The 22,248-nt window shown below is 35.6% G+C and overlaps 1 protein-coding gene across 6 annotated transcripts in view; it reads right to left on the minus strand.

Annotated features, from left to right (window-relative positions):
* Window positions 1-21,183, minus strand: part of DYNC2I1 (dynein 2 intermediate chain 1) — a 35,324-nt gene extending 14,141 nt beyond the window's left edge. The window contains exons 1-15 of one of the 6 annotated variants that reach the window (XM_034402411.3): window positions 20,890-21,183; window positions 19,102-19,155; window positions 16,287-16,734; window positions 15,814-15,869; window positions 13,334-13,651; window positions 13,122-13,183; window positions 11,419-11,479; window positions 10,760-10,828; window positions 10,561-10,626; window positions 9,103-9,340; window positions 6,996-7,098; window positions 5,764-5,893; window positions 4,727-4,838; window positions 2,104-2,189; window positions 1,198-1,327 (exon numbers count right to left, since the gene is read on the minus strand). In XM_034402411.3, the coding sequence (XP_034258302.2) occupies window positions 1,198-1,327; window positions 2,104-2,189; window positions 4,727-4,838; window positions 5,764-5,893; window positions 6,996-7,098; window positions 9,103-9,340; window positions 10,561-10,626; window positions 10,760-10,828; window positions 11,419-11,479; window positions 13,122-13,183; window positions 13,334-13,651; window positions 15,814-15,869; window positions 16,287-16,734; window positions 19,102-19,155; window positions 20,890-20,904 (1,948 nt within the window). In that variant the 5' untranslated portion in view covers window positions 20,905-21,183. Of the gene's footprint in view, window positions 1-1,197; window positions 1,328-2,103; window positions 2,190-4,726; window positions 4,839-5,763; window positions 5,894-6,995; window positions 7,099-9,102; window positions 9,341-10,560; window positions 10,627-10,759; window positions 10,829-11,418; window positions 11,480-13,121; window positions 13,184-13,333; window positions 13,652-15,813; window positions 15,870-16,286; window positions 16,735-18,935; window positions 19,156-20,641 lie in introns of all 6 variants that reach the window. The other 5 variants (XM_034402413.3, XM_087893055.1, XM_087893056.1 and 2 more) reach the window with 5 other exon arrangements.
* Window positions 21,184-22,248: the final 1,065 nt, after the last annotated feature.

Below are 22,248 nucleotides of genomic sequence, written 5' to 3' on the forward strand. Positions count from 1 at the left end.
CAAATGCAGGAAATAGAAGAGGCGAGAATTTGGCTAACTCAATGCTTTTCTTTTCAGTATAGATTACTGATGTTTGAAGAATGGAAAAAAAAATCCTTTTTAAACCTTTATCATCCTCCAAAGCTGACCCTTCTGAAGATATTTTGGAGCCCTACATGCAAAAACTCCCTAGAAATATGATGAAGGAAAAAAAAGAATGATAATGTCTAAAAAACAAGCATAAAAATCAGTGTAGTGGTGAAGACCCCAAGATGTAAACTATGAGACTGTGAGTTCTAGTCCCGCCTTAGCCAGGAAAGCCAAGTGGGTAACGTATTTTTCGGAGTATAAGACACACCTTTCCCCCCCCTAAAAGGGGGTGAAAATTTGGGTGCGTCTTTTACACCGAATGTAGCCCTGCCCACCTGCTGGCCCCCCACCCTTTGGCCTCTGCCTCCCAGCAATTTACCTCCTTGCAGCAAGCAGCAAGAAGGAACAGCTCATTTCAGCTTCAGCACAGCCTAATTAGAACAAGTTGATTGTCCAATGGATCGGCCTCCCGACTCTCAGCTGTTTCAGGCTGCAGGAATTGCCATTGCCTATTGCTGCAGGGGCCTCTGCTGCTTGCTGCAAGGAGGTAAATTACTGGGAGCAGATTTTTTTTCTTGTGCTAATCAAGCTATGCTGAAAACAAAAATGAAAGTAAAGCAGGCTGTTTGCTGCAACGAGGCAAAATTGCTGGGAGGCAGAGGCAGATTTCTTTTTCTTGTTTTCCTTACCAAAAAAGGTAAGTGCGTCTTATAGTCTAGAGCGTCTTATACTCTGAAAAATATAGTAACTTTAGGCCAATCACCAGGAGACTTTAAGTTCTAGTCCCGCCTTAGCCATGAAGGCAAGCTGGGTCACTGAATCAGTCAGTCTCTCTCAGTCCAACCCCAAAACATCAAAATAACCTTTTTTTCATGCCCAGCTAAATTCTGATGGAAACCAAAATGAATTATTGTCCAAAGTGGCTGAAAAAGAAGATAAAGAAGTTAGGGGCTGAAATGAGAAATATTATTTTACTTATTTATTTTCTTCTTTATTTTTTTACTATTAGATTGATAACCTGCCTTTATTGTTTCCAAGAGTCATCTGGTTGGCTGTGAAAAATTACATGTTGGACTGTTTAAGATCTTCTATTCTTACATCACATGATAGAAAGAAAAATATTCTTACCATTCAGGAACGGAAGATTTGTATTTAACTGGAAGCACCTATCGCTAATGGATAGACTGGATGGCCGTGATCTTAGATTCCGCCTGGGCTGTGTTGCTACTTGATCTTCCTCAAGTAAAACTTCGATCACCTTCCAAAAATATTAAACTGTTGGGAACTTTCTATCCACATTGATTACACAGACTTCTAAGCTAATTATGGCACACAATTGATAAAGCAACCCAGTTTTCCAGATGCTTTTAAGGACTGCAAGAAAACAGAATCTGCGGAATGTCCATAGTGGTGTTTGGGTTTCTTTGAGCCCGCATCCTTGCCGAACAACAGAAAACTATCCCATACCAAAGAACCCAAAGGAGAAAAACAAGCATAAGGAAATTGTTTCAAATTATCATTAGATCACGTCTATATGATAATATGGTTTACCAAGTTAACTTCAATATTACTATTTTTTAAAATTACCAGAGCCAGTTTGGTGAAGTAGTTAAGCTGCTGGTCTAGAAACCAGGAGACTATGAGTTCGAGTCCCACCTTAGGCATATAAACCAGCTGGGTGACTTTGAGTCACTGGAAGACTGAGAGTTCTAGTTGCACGAGTGACTCTGAGTCAATCACCAGGAGACTGTGAGTTCTAGTTCTGCCTTAGGCATGAAAGCCAGCTGGGTGAATTTGGGCCACCCACTCTCTCTCAGTCCAATCCACCTCATAGGATTGTTGCAGTGGGGAAAATAGGAGGAAGGAGGATTAGATATGTTCACTGCCTTAAGTTATCTATAAAAGTAATAATGGCAGGATAAAAAAAAATCTAATAAATGAATAAAATTATTACCATATATGTACTATTATTAGCTAATATTATTAATAACTCATAATAATTTGAATAATGGATCATATACATATAAATTATACCTGACAAGCAGATCGTAGGAAGTTTGTTAGTCTTTGGGAATCAATCTTTAGTGCAATGGCAGTTACATCATGGCTGCTTTTGGGACCTAAAATGAGACATGAGGCCGTAAGAAGGAAACAAAGACTTACTTGGTAACTTTCATACCATTTTACCCATGCTGGAGAAAACAGTGACAGAGATATAGACTTTCCAACGCTTGGCTTCCGGTTGACATCGCAGCAGTACAGACACAAGCTGGGCTACCAGGGGCCTGGTAGCTCAGCAGACTAAAAGCATTGTGATTAACACCAGCTGTCTGCAATTATTGTAAGTTTGAATCTCACCAGGCTCAAGGTTGACTCAGCCTTCCATCCTTTCTAAGGTAGGTAAAATGAGGACCCAGTTTCTGGGGGGCAATAAGCTGACTTCGTATAAATATACAAAAGTATGAAGGCTATTGCTTAACGCATTGTAAGCAGCCCTGAGTCTCCGGAGAAGGGCGGCATATAAATCAAATTAAAAAAAAAAAAAAACCACGAAGGACGGGTATCCGTGTTCCCTGTGCTGAATTCTTCCTGTTTGTGGGCTCCGGAGTGAGCCTAAGCCACTCTGAAAGGGCGATGAAGCAAAGAGGGGCACCCTGTGAGGTTGAAGAGAGTCGCAGCTCTTCTGTTCAGCCCAGAGTCTTTTTTCTCTCTCAGTCATGGCAAGAAGAAACAGCAGCCTAAAGATGGCTGCTACAAAGTTGGGACAACTGAAGAATAACAGCTAAGACTGGTGCTGGAGAAAAGAAGGTGAGCCGGTGTGGAGAAGGTGCGCCGGTGCGGGAGAGGATTTTTCTTTTGTTCTAAATTTAATCCCCAGAAATAATTCAGAACCATTTGCCCAGAACTATGTGTTAAAGCAGTGCCTAAGCATTTTGGGTGCCCCGAAGAAATACCTAACTGGAAATGAAAGGTACAGGAGAATAATTGATTTTGAAATAAACAGAAAATTGACTCCTAAACTGGGGAGTAGTGGTACTGGGAAGGCATTTTTAAAAATTGGAATTATCTATATACAAATTTATTCTGCTTTTACGTTTGTTGTATAACTAAATGACAATGGACTAGTAAACTGAAATCTAAGTGGAACTGAGTGTTAACCTATGGGACATAAAGAATTGGGACTAGTGTATTCCTTGACGGGTAATTCAAAGACTAAATAAACAGCTCTTGGACTGCTGGATAAAAATCAAATCTCTTTTAAAAATAAAATAACACACTTAAGAAAGAGAAATGAGTGGAATTGTACAGGAGATGGATCTACTTTTTCAAAATATAGAAGACATTATGGACAAAGGATTTAAGGACATTATGGAAAAAATGGAAAATACTATACAAGGGATGATATGCAAAGACCAAGATGCCCAAGAAAGGGAGGAGTCAAAAGAAGAAATGAAGAAGGAAGAAGATGAAGAGGAGCTAACAATGAAAATAATAGTGATGGATGAATTAAACCGGGGGAAAACATATTAAGAGTGTTGGAAGATAGGTTTGAAATGGAGGCCGGGGCCTCTGTAGAAATCTTAGGAACTAGGCAGTGGAAGAGGGTAGAGGTGGGAGAAATACTTAGATTGGACATTCAAGAAATAGATATAGATGGAGACTTAAGAGAGGAATGTGGGAGGCAAGTAAAAAAAAAAAGCATAGCAATTAAAGTATTGAAGCGGACAAGAGATGATGGGTAGATAATTTTTATCTTTATTGTTGTTCTGATTCGCCTTTCCTTTTTCCTCTCTTTATTTAAAGAGTAGCAATCAAAGTATGAAACGGGCAAGAGACGATGGATGGATGATTCCTCTTTTCTGTTGCTGTTTTGAGTTGCTTTTTCCTTTCTCTCTCTCTCTATTCTTTTTTATTTTGGTTTTTTTTTCTTTTTCTAAGCAGATGACACAATTAGAAGTTAGACAGGAAAGAAAAAAAAGCTCCTTAATAAAGGGCGACATGATTAAAAGCTAGAATAAGTGATAGAAATAAAGGGAATATTAATGTATACATTTTTATTTGATAAAATGGAAGTAATAATGAGAAATAGGTGGAGTAATTGAATAATGATAGACTGTAACCTAATATAGATGTATATTGTTATTAGAAATATATAAATTGATTGAAATAATGTTTAATCTGATTACCGTAGTTTCATATGTATTGGAATGTATGGCGCCCAGGTGCCACACTGTTCACACATTGATTTGACATTTTTATAAAAAATAAAAAACTTGGAGGAAAAAAAAAAGAATTTCCAATGCTTGAAGATTCTCTAAGAGTTTCAACAGTATTCTTATCTGCCTGCCTGCTTGCCTGCTTAGCCAAGTCTTAAACTAACCAATATTAAGGCAAAAAATTGGCTAGTTTAAGACTCTTCTTTCCCCTAAATAATGGGACAATTCTCTGGTATAAGCTTGCACCAGAGATTCATCATGTCCACTAATTGCAATGTTAAACAAACCTCTTGTTTACATGTGGCTCTCAGTTCGGGGGTTGTTTTCAAGCTCTAATTTTGTTTTAAACAGATTTTTTCTCTCTCTTTATCTGTCCTGGAAAGGTTTTATTACAACTGTGGGCCACAAAAGAGATTTAAAAATCATTAATTTTTAATCACCTCCAGATACAAGGGCGGTTTCTCCAGGATGCTGTGTCCATTTTTCCTGAGTTTCTATTTCCTCTGTCTGAATATCTCTGTCCAGATTATCCTCATTCCACTGCACATAAGCCTAAAATAGAAATTGAAATTACTGGCAAGAAATGTTCTCTCATATCTGATTATCTGTATTTACTACCATATTCCAGGGTATTTTACTTAATAGACAAACATTTTGTTACTATGTGTTATTATCCACAGATAAAACATTAAGAAGACACAATTAATAACTTTTCTTTAAGATAATACATGAGCAGGAATATTAATATTGCACACAATTGTTTATTGTTGAAATGGAAAATTATTGTTTGGAATTAAGGATAATTTAATGTGTTAATTTTGACTTCTGTCATGCTGATATCTGGCTGATGCTGGCAGGACTGGAATGAATGGCTTTTTATTATTTCTGTATTCTATTTTTATGCTGCTTTTTATATATACTTAAGGCGGCCTCAAATTTAGCTTTTTCCCTAGGAAAGCTAAATAGAAACTGCTGGCTAATAAGGGCTATCATATGAGAATTATTTTGTAACATCTAAAGAAATATTTATATGAGTCCTTTTTGTACTTTTTATTAGTATTAAAGCATAACAGAAAGTGGCAAAATAGATCACACATTTCACTTTTTGACACACACACATATACATACAGACAGAGACACACAAACACACAAATATACAGACAGACAGACAGACAGGACTGAAATCTTGCAGAGTCCTTTTTGTCAGACAGAGTTACCTATACAGTAAAAATGAGTGGAGTTTACATTGCGTCATTGCTGCACCATCTTGACTTTTCTGATTACATCCTGTGTTTACCAGTTGTCAAATTTATTCCCGGCTGTGTCCTACAAGTCTTGAATTGTATTGCTATTTTTTTCTTATTTTGTCATCTCATAACCTCACTGCTTATTCCCTTATTCACCTTAAAAATCTGTTGATATGAATACCTTTTAATGAAATAAAATGGAATAAATGTGAATAATTGGGGTATTGTACCTGTTTGGTGTTTATTTTCCCAAAGTTTCGAATGTACATATCATATTCATTTACTGGAGGCAAATCCAACAAACAGAAGCTGACTGAAAAATCCAGGTCAATGAGACGAAGAAGTTCAAAGCTACGTTTCCTTGAAAAATATGTCACAAGACAGCAAAATGTCTATTAAACAGAAATAAACTTTCACTGGTTAGAAATATTCTCTCTCTGAAAGTAAGAAGCATACAGCATCAAGGCATCTATACCAAAAATGTTTCATGTTATTACAATCCACTATACTTTTGACATCAAATGAAAATGTTGACTTGATTAAATGCTTTCTGGATATAAAATGTTTCCTTTCTAAGTGTTTTTTGTGTCTTTCAGAATGGTACTACACAATACTCTCATAATTATACCGTTTCACACACTGCACAGAGAGAGATTTGGGTTTGTATATCCACATAGCAGATGTATGTAGAGTTTGTTACATTCATGCTTAACATTTTAAGGTGTGTGTGGGTATGCAGATGTGTGTATAAACGATCTTTTTAATATATGATACATAAAGTGATTCTCTAATACTTTTGCAATAAAAAGTCATAGTTAATATTCCTGAATATTAAAAGTTGCAATGGACTAATAATAGATACATGTTGTAGAAAGGAAACTGTGTAACAATGTGGGCAACAGAATGTGTCCAAAAAAGCTAAAATTAGAAAAGAAAAAAACTGATGTATTTTTCACTTCTAAAATAGATTTTGAAATAGCAGAATAACAGAGTTGGAAGGGACCTTGGAGGTCTTCTAGTCCAACCTCCTACTCAGGCAGGAAATTTTATACCACAGCCCACATAGTCCTAGAAATGACTGATGGTGAAATGAAGATGTGCAAGAATCGCTAGATACTATTAAGAAAAATACATTTTGTCTCTTAATAGGGGGATACCCAAAGCAAATAAAGAAAGGAAAGAGTAGCAAAAATCCACCAAACTAGGAAACAATACAATTTTCTCTATACACACAGTGGCTTGGTAAAAATTATTATATCATTAAGTCCCAGAACCATGAAAACATTCCTTTATTTTGACCCGTTTAGATAGGTTCATGCAATCAATTTGGATACAGTATGTATGACAAAATACTTTATTGAACTTTGTCAAATGTACAGCAATTGTAATGTTACAAAAATGAATTAAGATGTCACACACAACCCAATAGTTACAGGTAGTGATCTATATTAATGCCACCTACTTCTGTTGATCGGTAATTTTTCTGATATTTTGCCGTTGTTGGGCCATTTGGAAATCAATGAATTTTCCAGATGTGGGACACTGAGCCAGTGAAACTTGCCTTTCTGTAACATAATAACATATATGAATATACTACATACTGTTGTGCAATTACACTAATTTACTATTGCACATTATTTCCATTAAATGGCTTGTGCTTCTGTTAGGAGGGAAACTGATATACCATAATTCACAAATAAACTGAGAATTTTAGGTGCCAAAATGCAGCTAAAAATTGGATTTGTCTTCTCTGTAGAAGCTTCTCCAAGAGTATATAAGGTAATACTTTTTAAAAATACCTGCCTTTCCCGTATGCATTTGCAGAGAAGTTTATCCACAGATAACTGACTCTTGAATTTTTAACCAAACTAAAATGAAAAATGTGGGGTGGATTATTATTTTTCATGGTATTTTGGTTAAAAATTTGAGGGTTGGGTTATTCACTTAAGAGACTTATATGCATCTACAGATAGTAAATCAAAATAAACAAATCATTAAATTATATTGAATAAATATAGTATGTGACTGCTAAATTTATTATATGAAAAAAACCTAATGATGCTTTGTTAAATCAGTTCATGTCTGTAAAGCAGGCTTTGTTACAGTCTAGTGGTCTGAATAGTCACAAATTGGCAAGTGTGATATCTTTCCACCCATATTCTTTTAGCCTAATCTGATCCATGTTACATTGTTTTCCCATGCTGGGCATTACTGAATATAAAACATGTAATGCTATGTCTCTAGTTCAGTGTTTCTCAACCTTGGCAATTTGAAGATGTGCATACTTCAGTCTCAGAAATCCCTACCCAACATGGGTAGCTAGGGAATTTTTGGAGTTGAAGCCCACATTTTCAAATGGCTACAAGCTGAGAAACACTGTTCTAAGCTAAATAAAAGCAAGACACAATAATGCTATGGAAGACAAAGGAAACAGAACAGACATTAATATCTGTGAGATTTATCAAGAAAACACAATAGGAAAAGCCAGGATATAGAACAGAGGTCTTCAAACTTGGCAGCTTTAAGACTTGTGGAATTCAACTCCCAGAATTCTCCAGCCAGCTATACTGGCTGGAGAATTCTGGGAGTTGAAGTCCACAAGTCTTATAGCTGCTAAATTTGAAGACCTCTGATATAGAAGAACAGCCTAAGTAAAGAGTCATGGCAGCAATTTCACCTGCTTATCGATAGGCTAATTTAAGAAACTAGTTGGATATTCAATACAATACAGAAACCAGAATTCATAGGTAATCAAGGCTTTGATGCATATTCCCTACAACTTCATTTCTTTAATAGCTAGAGGACCCTTTCTCTAAAATCCCTCTTGCTAAAAATTTACAAGAGTCCTAGTATCCGCATGAGCCTGTACTATAAAAACTGAGATATGTGGTAATAGGGTTTATGTGTCTTAAAAAAATATAATCAATATAGAATATGACTCATGAAATGGAACTAATTCACTAAATAACTAAATAAATAATATTGTGATTGGTGTTGAAATCTGACTCTTGTTATGTGAACAACTAACCCAGCCAAACAACTTGTTTATCATTCTTTTCATTTACAAGGAGAGGCCATAGCATTATATCAGCCTTTCTCAAATTGGAATCTTCAACTATTTCAAGTCCGAAATATTCTGAATTGACCCCGTATGAAAAAGTTATCCAAGAACCAATGAAAGGGAGCAGATTAGGAGATGCCATCTTAAATCTTGGGTGTATAGCAAGCATGCATCTTACCAAGGTCTTGAATGCTACCCACAGAACACCAAGTTGTTGCTGAATCTTAATTTTTAATGGGATGGCCAAAGAAATTTTCCAAAGTACTTGGAAAATGATGACATAAACTTTGTTCAGTCAATGGAAAGGGAATTTTAAGCTTTTGTTGTGCCCTTGGCTCTCTTTTGGGCTACCTTGCAAGGGCCAGCTTGGTTCTCAGAAATTGGAAACTTCTGTTTTAAACAGTGTGGTCTTTAGTTCCTCTTTGTTGAGAATGTTTCACAACAGCAGCAATAAATAAGTATAAGTAAAGAAATAGTTTCTACCTTAAACTATTATCTAATCACATACCTATTCTTGGGTATTTTTCATGATCTTTTGGAAGATGTTCATTCTTTCTTGAGTTGGGAAGGAAGGCCTTAATCTTTTCATTTTCCGCATTAATTGCTTTCTGAATTTCTTCTACTTCTGAGCTCTTAGCTACAGTAACTTTCTGTAATCCTGCTTCTGCTCCTTCTTTTTCACTTTTTGCATTCTGGCTACTTTCATCATCTTCATCATCAAAGTCATCAAAATCATCTTCATAGTCCTTCAAAAAGATAATGGTGATCACTTTTTTTAAGAGTACAAACAGGTTACCACTTTTAATAGAGTTACTCTATTAAAAGGATGACCCACAATATACAGGTAGTCTTCAACCTATGACCACAATTGAGCCCAAAATTTATATTGTTAGAAGAGAAATTTGTTAAGTGAATTTTGCCCATTTTATGACTTTTCTCACTGCATTTGTTAAGCAAATCACTGCAGTTCTTAACTTAGTAACATGGTTGTTAAGTGAATCTGGTTACCCCATTGATCACATGACTCTGGGACACTGCAATCATCATAAATGTGGGTTAGTTGTCAAGCATCCAAATGTAAATTATGTGACCATGGAGATGCTGCAATGAAGTGTGAAAAATGGTCATAAGTCACTTTTTTTCAGTGCCATTGTAACTTTGAATGGTCACTAAATGAACTGTTGTAAGTTGAGGACTACCTGTATGTTTTCAACAGCAGTAGCCCTATTGTTTTCTTTATGTTGATCAGTATATTAATGTTAAAGGTTTTGGGGATCACTATATAATCCCATGGAATCTTAATATAAACAACTCCAATAGAAATCAATAGGAATCTTTGTAGAAATCTTGCAAAATTGGAGGGGGGGGGGAGAAATGTCAAAATTTTGTGAGATTTCAAGCAACAATAAACTATTTGGGTAAGATGCTATTTTAAAGATAGCAATGTTGATGCCCAAACTAGGGATCCCTTACAATATTATGTGGGCTATCATTTATTTTAGACCTAAACTACAGGGCCACTATTCTATAGTGCTATGCCTTCTCACTTTTCTCTTTATCTCACAATGGGATTTAGAAGAATGACTGTTCATTATTCATCACCAATAACAATTATGAAACTCTTCTAAAAATATTTGTGTGCTATACTTTTGAGTAGATGAACATCCTAGACTTTAACCAAGAACCCCAATTAGAACTGCAAAATATTTTTTAAGTACAGAGCATTCTCAGGAAGTTTCATTATTGACAAGTAATTTAATGTGGAAATCTTTATAAAGAATTATACAGGCTGGCTTGGTCCTGAAGGCAGAATTAGAACTCACAATCGCCTAGTTTGTAAAATGCTGCCTCAGGCATTCCTAAATTATTAAAACCAGAAATGATGTCATCTGGAATGGAAATTATCCCTTTCGTATCCTATTTGAATGATCTGTTTTTAGCCTCTTCAAATGTTGTTCACACTCACCTCAAAATCATCTTCATAATTTACAGAATCATTATAATCTTCAGAAAGGGTTTCCTTTTTCTGTTCCTTAAAATAATAATAATAATAAAAAAGAGCAGTATTAACTCATGAAGTAACAAGGGAACATAAAAGTATGAGTAGAATTTTTTGGAACATTTGCATTAAAAAAAATAAAAATAAAACAGCATGCAATGCTTACATTTTGTCCACCTTCTTCACTTCCTTGCCTTTTGAGACGTGGTGCTGAGGGACCATCAGTTTTGTGGTGCTAATTTATCAATATACAAAACAACTGATAAGAGAAAAGCATTGAAATGTGACAGTGAACTTGAATAATGAATTAGATCTATGCACCTGTTTTTAATCTCTTAATTATTTTGAATTATGTTTTTATCTCTAATATTCTAACATTCTATATTTAAATATTTCTCTCTGAAAGTCATTTACTTGAAATTAAGGTAAACTACATTCAGTAAAATTATTTTGTTCTCAGGGTATTTATATACCAATTTATTTGGCTACAACATCAGAAGGAATACAGTAAATTTATTTTTATTATTTATCTACAGCAAAATTTTGGCTCTCCAATTATAAACCTAAAAATTTCAGAATACTATTTTTTTCAAAATTAAATTAATCAAAGCCTAAAGATAAAACCAAACATTAGCAGAAGAAATAAACAGAATTCATCTTCCATTAGAATGTTAATGAAATTATTTGGATTTTTTAAATGTGTAACTTTTGCCATGCTAGATTGGTAATTATATTCTCTTTTGGTAATTCTTTTTGTTCTGTTTCTTCTTTGTAGCTCTTCCAATAACATTTCTTCATTTCAAATGCCAAATAAAACTTTCTTACCTCTCGTTTTCCATTCTCTCTTTCACTCTTGCCATGTTTCTTCAATTTTTCTTTTGAATTTCTAAAAATATATATATATATTGAATTAACCATCAAGCAAATATGGTTCTTATAGAAAATATATGTGCTTTACCTGTTTAAAAGAAAAATAGGTATGGAACATGGATAAGGGATTTATCAATTGTTATAGCACAAAACTTTTTTATGACTCTTTCATATTGTGAGAAATACCACTGTCAGAATAACATCAAACTATTTTTCAGCACAAATATATTTTAATACTAATACAGAAAACATTATTTTTCATGTTCAAATATTTGAAAGAGAATTGATACAACTTTATTATTTAGCAGCAGAAATAAAGGAAAATTAGGATCTATAATTTTAGATAGTTTCCAATAAGTGTGACAGAAAAACTTTTACAATCACTTCAAAAAATAACATGCTTGGATCTTTTTATTTCATTTTTAATTAATATTTTTCTAACAAAATTTATTTTTTAAGATTAAAAATATGTTCAGTGTTTGTGACCAAAGCCTTTCATAATTTTACTGCAAGATGTATATCAAGCAGATTATCTCACAATTAAAAAAACACTATTCAAAATATCCCTACTTAGTCTAATTTTAGACCAAATTAGACACAGCAAAAAAAGGGAAACGGATAAAACATAAAAGAGCAGCACTATGTAATTGTGTGTAAGATTTCATTTCTTTTAAACAGAGAATCCAGTGAAGCAAATATTTTATATTACAAATTGCCATATTAACTTCAAATACTAAAAAAAAAAGGCAACTAAGATACGATAATCAAAATATTTAAATAAAAGAAGCCTTTGTCCAGAAGAAAATATATATTATTTATTTATTTAAATTCTATCTTTAGCATTTTTATAAATAAGGCAGTAAATATACTTAAAACTGTTTCCTCCTATCATCTAACTGGCCTTCATGTCTAAAATGGGACTAGAACTCAACTGTCTCCTGCTTTCTAGGCAACACCTTAACAGCTAGATCTATCTAGTTTTATATCAATCTATACAAAATTTATTCCAAATATATAAAGTCTTTCCAAAGCAAGGATTTCAGCTACAAAGGTTCTATAGTGGTTAAGGTGCTGGCCTAAAAACCATGAGTTCTAGTCCTCCCTTAGGCATGAAAGCTGGCTGGGTGATTTTGGGCCAGTCACTCTCTCTTAGTCAACCCCACCTCACAGGGTTGTTGTATATGGACAAAACAGAAGGCAGGAGTATTAGATATGCTTGCTGCCTTCGATTTATATTTAAGAAAGGTGGAATAATAATAGTATTTTATGATGATAATTTTAATATTATTAAATTGCAACATCTTCCTATCTCAAATCCTTGGGAAGGACTTAATAGGTAGATAAAAAAAATCCAGTCTAAACATCTGACCAACTATGCAACCAACCATAATAATCTTTTTAAGGATCTCTCACTTTCTGGATCATCAACCAAAATAAGACAGAATCCACTAAAATGTCCATGTTGTACTGAAATGCCTGCTTTAAATATTCTTGGGAGACTTTGGAAAGCAAAGAAAATTGGAAAATAAAAATTCAAGTTGCAGAATTCTAAGGGCCTTTATTAGGAAATAGGTTTTATTGTTCAGTGGGCTTTACTTTGTAGGAAGGACACATTGTTTTCAGGCAGAGCACCCCTGATATTTAAACAGCTTACATGCCTTTCACGTGGATAACGTATGTCTTCTTCATCCCTTTTCCTTTCATTCCTGTGTTCTCTGTGCTGAAAATAAGGAAAACGGTACAAAATGGCATTAACTTATAGAATTCCGTATTATGGAGTATTTCTTTCCTTATTATTTTTATCCTCTGACATGTTATTTTAAAGCCCCGTTCAGTAAAAACTAGCAAGTAATCTTAATAATCAGTAAACCTTGTGGTCTCTCTTCTTTTTTTCACTCTCCTCTTCGTCTCTTTTTCTTCTGTTCTCTTTGTGATATCTGTCCTCATGGTGGTGGGATCTCTCTCTATGTCTCCTAGGTGTATGATCTTCTTCCCCCTCTGTGGAAGACATGGAATTTCTTAATTTCAAAGGCTTCTCTTTTTCTTCCACTGCAAAGGATTTGTGCTTTTTCCTCTCCCTGTGCCGTCTTCTCTTCTCCTTATCTGACTCTTCATCCTTGTGTGATTTGTATCTCTGGTTGTGTTCTTCACTTCTGTTTGCTGAAATCTCCCCTGAACTAGTTTCTTTCTGAAGGCAAAAAAAAGAAAAAAGGAAAAAGAAAAGGAAGAAAATTACAAAATGTTCAAAACATTTTCACATAAAGGAAATACATTTGAATGGATACAGATTCAGCAAGACTTTGGAACCTAAGACATTGAGATCAACTTATTTTATTGATTTATTAAACTTATATACTGCCCAACTCCCCCAAAGGAAGTCTAAGCAACTTACAACCAACAAAAGCAACAGGATAAAACTTTGAAACAACCTCCAGCAGCACATGCCCTCATTGTTCCCATTTATCATAATAAAATACAAGCCTCATTTATTTCAATTTTTTTCCTTTGGTTCAATTCTTGAAGACTACCTAGACAAATCCCTCCAAGTTTTTTGACAGGTTTTTTTGAAGTGATTTGCCCGTGTCTCCTTTCTGGGGCTGAGACAGAGTGACTGGCCTAATGTCTCCCAGTTAGTTTTCTGCCTAAAGCAGGACTGGAACTTACAGTCTCCCAGTTTCAATCCTGATACCTTAACCACTGCACCAAACTGACTCACCATTTATTTCAATAGGACTACTCGAAGTATGAATCAGTCTATTAAGTCAACCATGCCAACACTAGGAAAACAGAACTGTAATAAAATGTCTGATGTGGAATGCTTATATTCAAGAATACAACCAGCTGGATAGGCATTTTTCCATATGCTCCTTATTATTTCCATGCCCCAGCCTTATGTTTTGCCAAACTTTCCATTAGAATCATCATATTGTTCACATTGGATATACACATTCTTCATTATGCTGATTTTGTAATCTCTTTCCTTAAGTTTTTCTTTGATATTTATTTATTACAAATTTGCAACCATGGGGTTCCTCCTGATTTGTAATTTGCTGGCAAACTTGACAGTTGTTGCCAGAGGTAGGGCGTTTGTTACATTTGGCATTTGGGGTTTTGTTTCTATAACTCACCCGGAATCATCTTAGTGAGTCAGGTGATTATATAAATTTTCTAATAAACTAACTAAATAAATCTCTCTCATATGCAGATCCCACTTCTTTGGCCACAGAAAAATTTTCTGAGCTTGGTGTTGGCTTGTAAAAATCTAAAAAAGCGATTTGTTGTCATAGATATATTTTAAAGAAGTCCTTCTTTGCCCTGGCACAAGGTCAGCATTAGGGTGGTACTTGTGTCCTTTCCCACAGCGTGTCTATATTTGCTGATCTTCAGAGGAAGAAGCACATCTTTAGAAAAATTGAATATAATATTTCTATAAATAAAATACATTTTGATGCAGAATGCAGGATTGTTGTATGTAAAACTAAAATTAAGTTAATGAAGATCGTTATTTATATCATTAACATTCCTAAATTTTAAGATTAGAAATAATAATATTTTTTTATTATTTAGATTTTTATCCTACCTTTTAAAAATGTATTTGGTCAACTCAAGGTGGCAAACAGACTTAAAATTCCTGCTTTCTATTTTCCCTTTAATAAGCCTATTGAGATAGGTTAGACTGAGAGAGAGTGACTGGCCTAAAGTCTCCTAGTATCTAGGCCAGAATCTTAACCAGCACACCAAATTGGTTATCACATCCATACTCATATATATAACAGTGGTAGGTTGCTACCGGTTCACACCGGATCTGGCAAACCGATAGCGGCAGAGACTACGCCCACTCGCCCGGACGCTCCTGCGCATGTGCAGAAGCACCGCGCACACGAGCGAACCGGTAGCAACGGGACTTGGAATCCGCCCCTGATATATAACCAGAATATTTTTATAACACACACAGAGTGAGTGAGTGTCTGAGTGAATGTGTGAAAGGGGGGGGGAGGGAGAGAGAGAGGGGGAGAGAGGGAGAGGGAGAGAGGGAGAGAGAGAGAGGGAGGGAGAGAGAGAGGGAGAGAGAGAGGGAGAGAGAGAGAGAGAGAGAATGAAAATGATTTCCCATAATTTCTTAGACTTCAAATTCTTCAAATTTGCTCTTAGGAAGCTGTTCTGAATTTTTTCTTTCATTTCCAGGGTTAAGAAGTTATGCCAAATCAAATGGTTGTTAGGTCTATATAAAAGAAAATCCCAAATATATTGTGTCCAATGTGATTTCTGGGGCTGTGTCTATAAACTGAGCTATTTTTTCAATTTTACCTGATGGTACAATACATTGCTTATTGTTTTTATTTCTCTTACCTTTCTCTCTGAATGTTGCTTTCTTACTCTTTCTTCATCTTTTAGTTTTGAATGATCTAAAAATAACACCTCCAAAATTTAGAAGATTGTCTTGAATTGTACAAACTCTACTGTATTTGATAGACAAAATGTACATTATAACTTCCTAAGAAGTACCTGAAGTTTGTTCAAAAAAGAAACACCTGAAAATATCTAACTTTTCCTAACTGTGACAACTTCCTCTTCAGGACTGGCAACCTGAAGTCCTTCAAATCCATTTTTACACCAACCCCCCAATATTAATCTCAAACAGCATGGTCAATAATAAGAGATGCTGGAACTGTAAGTTTAAACCTCTGAAAAGTATCAGACTACTAATTCTTCATCTTTTTGGTCTACTATAGAAAAACTACTCTTGATGAAAAGAAAATAGATAATTGACTGAAATAAGGGTCAGATCATTATAAAACAAGCACATAAGCAAACCAACTCACCAGCGTAATCCCTGCTGCTTCTCCTCCTCCTTCTCTCATGTTCTTTATCTCTTTCCCTCTCTGCACTATTTCGTGGTAATGTTTGGTTGGGTTCATCTTTCTTAGGTTTCCTGTCCTTCTCTTTACCACTGTGCCTTTCACCACTTCTTCCAGATACATATTTTTCTTCTCTGGCGTCTTTTTCATGATTTACTTTAATCTCTCTCCCTTGTTCTCTAGGTTGAGCTTTCTCTCTTCCTTTGTCCCTCCTTTCCTCTCTGTGTCTTTCACTTGATTTAAATCTTATTCTTTCTCCTAATTTTTCTTTTAAGTTAACTCTGTCCTTCTCTGGATCCATCTCTGAAGCCACCTTGCTGCCGTCATGATCTTCATCATCATTTCTGCCACTGTCTCGTGGTTTTCTCTGATGATGCCTCTTGTCTTCAGACTGACTATTGGATCGAGAGACCTGAAAAAGGGAAATATTTTTATACATCAGTTTTAGCCAATGAAGTTGTATCTTTTCTCTATTCTGGGAAAGATCTGCAAGCAGGAAAACTCTATATGCAGGACTGATTGTGATAAAAATGGCAATCCTTATGGTAATTGTAATAAGAATCAGCGTGGATATCCCTCTAATTTTCCTCTTCTTACACAAGTTCTCAAGTAGCTATAATAAAGATTGATTTATTGGGCATTATTTTTTCAGATACTGTAGACAAGTAGAAGTAATATAATTCTAGTAAAGATAGACCTTGATTTATGACGATGCAGCCCAGACTTTCAGTTGTAAGTTGTTATGATCATGAAGTTATTGCAGTCATAAGTTGAGACACTATGTGATTAAACTTGATTTTACAACCATTTTTACAAGTGATAAAGTGAGTCACAGCAGTAGTTAAGCAAAGCAGAGGGTCATTAAGCAAACCAATTCACCTGAATAGGAACTTTTTTTTGCCAGAAATTGGCAAAAATTGTGTCCATGTGACCACAGACCACTGGAACCATTGTAAATGTGAGGCAGTTGCCAAGCCCCTGAAATGTGATCAGGTAACTAAGGGGATATACCTGTCATAAGTTTGAGGATGGGTTATAAGTAGCTTTGGTAAGTCAAGTCTTGGCTTAGGGCCAGGATATTTACGAGACCGCCTTCTGCTACCGATAACCTCCCACCGGCCAATACGCTCTCACAGAGAGGGCCTCCTCAGGGTGCCGTCGGTCAAGCAATGTCTGCTGGCAGCCACCAGGGGGACAGCCTTCTCTGTGGGGGCACCCGCCCTCTGGAATGAGTTTCCTCCCGGAATACGACTGATCCCGGATCTCCGCACTTTCCGTAAGGCCCTGAAGACATTTTTATTTCAGCAAACCAGCCTAGCCTAATTAGGTTTTTTATGGGTTAGTTTTAATTGTATAGCTTTGGGGTTTTAAATTGGGGGCCGATTGATTTAATTTATTTTAGCTATCTTAACTTTTATATTGTATGTATTTTAATTTCAGTTGTTCATCGCCCTGAGTCCCTAGGGGTCGAAGGGCGGTATATAAATTCAAATATAAATAAATAAATAAATAAATAAATAAATAAATAAATAAATAAATAAATAAATCCTAACTTTGAACAATAGTTAAATGATTGGTCCTAAATTGAGACGCTCCTATACCACCAAGTCAAGATCAATATTGTAAAAAGTTTGGTTTGGCACAATATAGAATACACAAAGATAATGAAAAAGAAGAGAGCACTTTTTTTCCCAGGGCCAAAAAGCATACTTTGTTTTCACTGACATGAAAGTGAAAAAACGAAATGGACAATGAAATTAAGCCTCATTTTGGTTTATTTAGATTGTTTTAAAAATTAAAATTTAATACTCTTCCTTTTTTCATTATGTATCATTTTAAAAAAACTTTAGGAGATTTCCAGGGATCTTGGGAGCAGAGTCAGGTTCTGCACATCTACTGTAAATGGAATAATGACAAGAAATAATGATAATGACATTTTCAGAATTACTGTAACCGCTCAATAAACAATTTAACACGATATTAATATTTATTCTTCCTTCCTGCATACATGTAAGAAAGTAATGATATAGACAAATTTTGAGATATAATGTACTAAGCTATGGATTTCTCTTAATAAGCTCTGAGAAGACTAGAATTTTTGTACTCATCCTTCCTTTCACTTCTCACACAGCAATTCGTATAATGATTAATAGTTGGAAAGTTAACAGCTCTTTGGAATCACACAAACTGGGTGGGATATAGCTCATATATACATTCACTCACATGTACATAAGCCGAGTTCACATAAAGCACTAAACCATGTATTTACTTAACAAATCATGGTCAAGCAAATCATGATTTGGTATATATGTTAACATAAGGGTTGCTCAAAGTGAGGACAAGCCTTCTCTACCATCCCTCTGTAGCTATGTTATACTTTGGAATATATTTATTCTCAAATAAATAATGCTGAATATCATTTTCAATTCAGATTTTTTCAGAAAGCCAAAACAAACTGTTTTTAAAAATTTTAGCAACTAACATCACACTCCTATTATTAATTTATTACTCTTTTATCTTGGCTGCCTTCAAAGTAGACTTGACCCTGGAGGTAAAAAGAAGTATTAAATAGTAAATATATGCAAATAATATATTAATTTCAAATAGACTTACTTGTGTATGATCTTTCAAAATAAATTTGTAATCTGACACAAATCTGATACTCATAGAAACAAGGAAGTAAATCCTACTATGATATCCAAGCTCTTGGGCATGCCTCATTTCTTTATGTATTTTCTACCAAATACTTAAAAAAAGTTAAGGTAGAATTATTGTTCACCTTAAGATGCTTTTTTAGTTCATCTGATTTCCAAGTATCATCTTTAGTTCTTTTCTAAAAAAGAAGGGAAAAAAGGAAGAAAATGTGTACCTCACTTGGAGAATAGATTAACAGTACCTGAAACTATAACAGCAGTTCAGTTTCCTTTTAATGTTTGCTATCAGCACCCAAGCGACAGAAACCTAGCCAAAGAACTCACTTGGGCTGGAGAGACTAATAGCAAGACCTCAAGACAATAAATAGTTATAGAGTTGTTTTATTAAATAGCTTTTTTTTATTAAAGGGCTTCAGAACATGCAATTTTTGAATTCTGAAGGACTGGAAATTTGAAACAAAGTTCACACTCAGAAAAAAATTGATGGAAGGTGCCATTCAAGGGCCAATCAGCCAGCACTCCTTGCTGATGGTATTGTATGAATAGAAACAGGAAACCACTATCCTATTAAGAAGGAAGTACCTCGGAATGCTTTAGAAAGGTCTAGCTGAATCTAAAATTGGCATCTTATCATTATATTATCATCCATTTAGGAAAACCATCTCAATGAAATCCACTTTTGAATCTATGATGCTGAACTGCAGTTAATACTAGATTATGGAACTTTTAGACAGATCGCAATTGATTGGATATAGGATACACACAGCATTATAAATTAGTGTTTCTTGCACTTGGCAACTTTAAGCTATGTGGACTTAAACTCCCAGAATTCCTAAGCCAGCAGGGGCTGGGAAATTATGGGAGTTGAAGTTCACACATCTGAAAGTTGCTAAGTTTGAGAAACACTACTGTATTGGGTTTGTTTATAGTGATGAAAAAGGAAGCTAGACTTTCTTAAACAAAAAAAGGCATTTTGCAAAACACAGAGCTTTTTAGGGTTCCTAAATTCATTTACCATATTCAGCCCAAACTATAGATAGTCCTCATTTTATGACCACAATTAAAGCCAAAATTCCAGTTGCTAATCAAGGCACTTATTGAGTTTTGCCCCATTTTACAGCCTTTCTTACCACAGCTGTTAAGTGAATCACTGCAGTTGTTAAACTGGCAGCATAGTAAAGTGAATCTGGTTTCCCCCTTGACTTTGCTTGATCATAAATGGTGATCACATGACCCCCCCCAGGACAATGCAATAGGTACATACATAACAGTTGCCAAGCTTCTGAATTGATCACATGACCGTGGGGAATGCTGCAATGGTCCTACGTATTAAATTAGGGTCATAAATCACTTTTTTTTCCCAGTGCCATTGTGACTTTGAGCAGTCATGAAATGAATGGTTGTAAATCAACTACCTGTAAGTTTGGCAGTGATGCGAACAGATTTTGCATGCAGAGGAATCCCATTCACACTTGCTCAGAAATCAATTCTCCGACCTGGCTTAACTCCAGATAAATCTACGCAGCCGGACAGAGATCTAGTTCATTATGCTTTATGCTAAGCCACGGTATGCTTAACTAGAGTTTATCAAAACAAACCACCGTCTACCGATTAGGATTCATGGTTCAGCAGAGGTTTTAGGGCAGATTCACACGATATTCCCACCTAGTAAGAAGTGAATCGCGGTGGGAGCGATGCGTTGAGCCAGCCAGTACTACGTGCAAGAGCTGCGCCGCGGGACAGCAACGTTGATTTTTGTTTAGCCTTGCCTAACCTGCGGGCGAAAGCAGGGCAGCTTCCTCTCCGCAGGCCAGGCACCGCAAATGGAGCCTTTCCCGAGCAGGCTGCAAAGAACAGAATCTCCTCTCCTCCGCCGCCTCCTTTCCCGCCTTTGCCTAAGAACCGCCGCTCACCTTATCGCCTTCCATCGCAGCCCTTCACCGTCGCGGGTCGCAGCATACCCGATCCCTGCCAGGCTTCGCTCTCGGAAAATCTGCAGGCCGCAGCTGAGTTAGGAAACCTAGGCAACCCTGTTGCAGTTTTCCTTGGCAACAATTAGGTCAAAACAAGATAATAGCCGATAGGTCGAGTCGATCCGGGGAACCAATGGAATGAACAACAGGGGGGCAAACGAGGTCGTCGACCGCAAAGGATTCGGGGAAATGAAGTAGCAGCTCTCTTTGCCTCTTCTAGGATGACTTTGGGAGCTTTAAGAGAAAAGGGGGTGAAATAAATGGCTAAAAATCCGAAAAGGAATGCTCTGATAGTTATTCAGGGGAGGGGAAAATGGATCCTTCTGGTGCTTATAACAACGAGGTTTTTTTCATATAAACTTTTGGAGGAAATACCATATCAAGATGTAGTTTGAACAGTATTACTCTCAACTATAGGACACAATCTTTTTTATCACTGTTAATGGCTACAAAGAGAGATTCTTTCATAAGTCTCTCAAATGTAATTTCCCAGCTTTGGAAATTTGGCTCCAACTCCAAATTTAGCATACTACTGTTATAACCACCAAAATAAATTCAATTGGAACGTACTTAAATGCTAACCCATTTATTTAATACACCTTGCGCCATAAAAATCTAATCCAGAGAATATGACAGTTATCTTGAAAAGAATCCCTATAACCCAGAAGTTACAGGATCTCACTTTCCATGTATACTGATGAAGCCATTCACATTTCACAAATTTCCCAATGAAGTGAGGCTAAAGAACAGCAAGGGCCTCTCATTAGGCTAAACTGCCATCCTGTTTGCACATTATACTGGCCCACAAAATAACAAACCACTTTTTAACCTAATGTGGAATGCAGAAGCAACCTCATTATCAATTCACATTTGAATAATTTAGTGTACGATAATCCCAGAAATTTAACTAGAACAACTAATTAATATAATAGGTCTATGAAGATTCTCAGTCATCCGGGTCATAGTTGTCCCAAAGGTGCTTTTAAAGAGGCAACTGGACTTTCTTGTTTTTCTTCAGACGTTTCACTTCTCATCCAAGAAACTTCAACAAAACATCTTCAAAAAAACAAGGAAGTCCAGTTGCCTCTTTGAAAAGCATCTTTGGGATAGTTAATACAGGTTTTATTTTATTTATTTATGTATCAGATTTGGAAATTGTCCACCTTACTCACACAGTGACATCATAGAGCAAATCAGTTCAGAATTCTCACTCAAGATGCAAATTATTAGACTGAAATTTTGGATGCATTACGTGAAGACCCAGTTCTCTAGGAAAATCTATATTCATGGAAAACATGG

This window comes from Pantherophis guttatus, chromosome 4 (genome assembly GCF_059756535.1).
Source record: "Pantherophis guttatus breed Tessera chromosome 4, ASM5975653v1, whole genome shotgun sequence".
NCBI lineage: Eukaryota > Metazoa > Chordata > Lepidosauria > Squamata > Colubridae > Pantherophis > Pantherophis guttatus.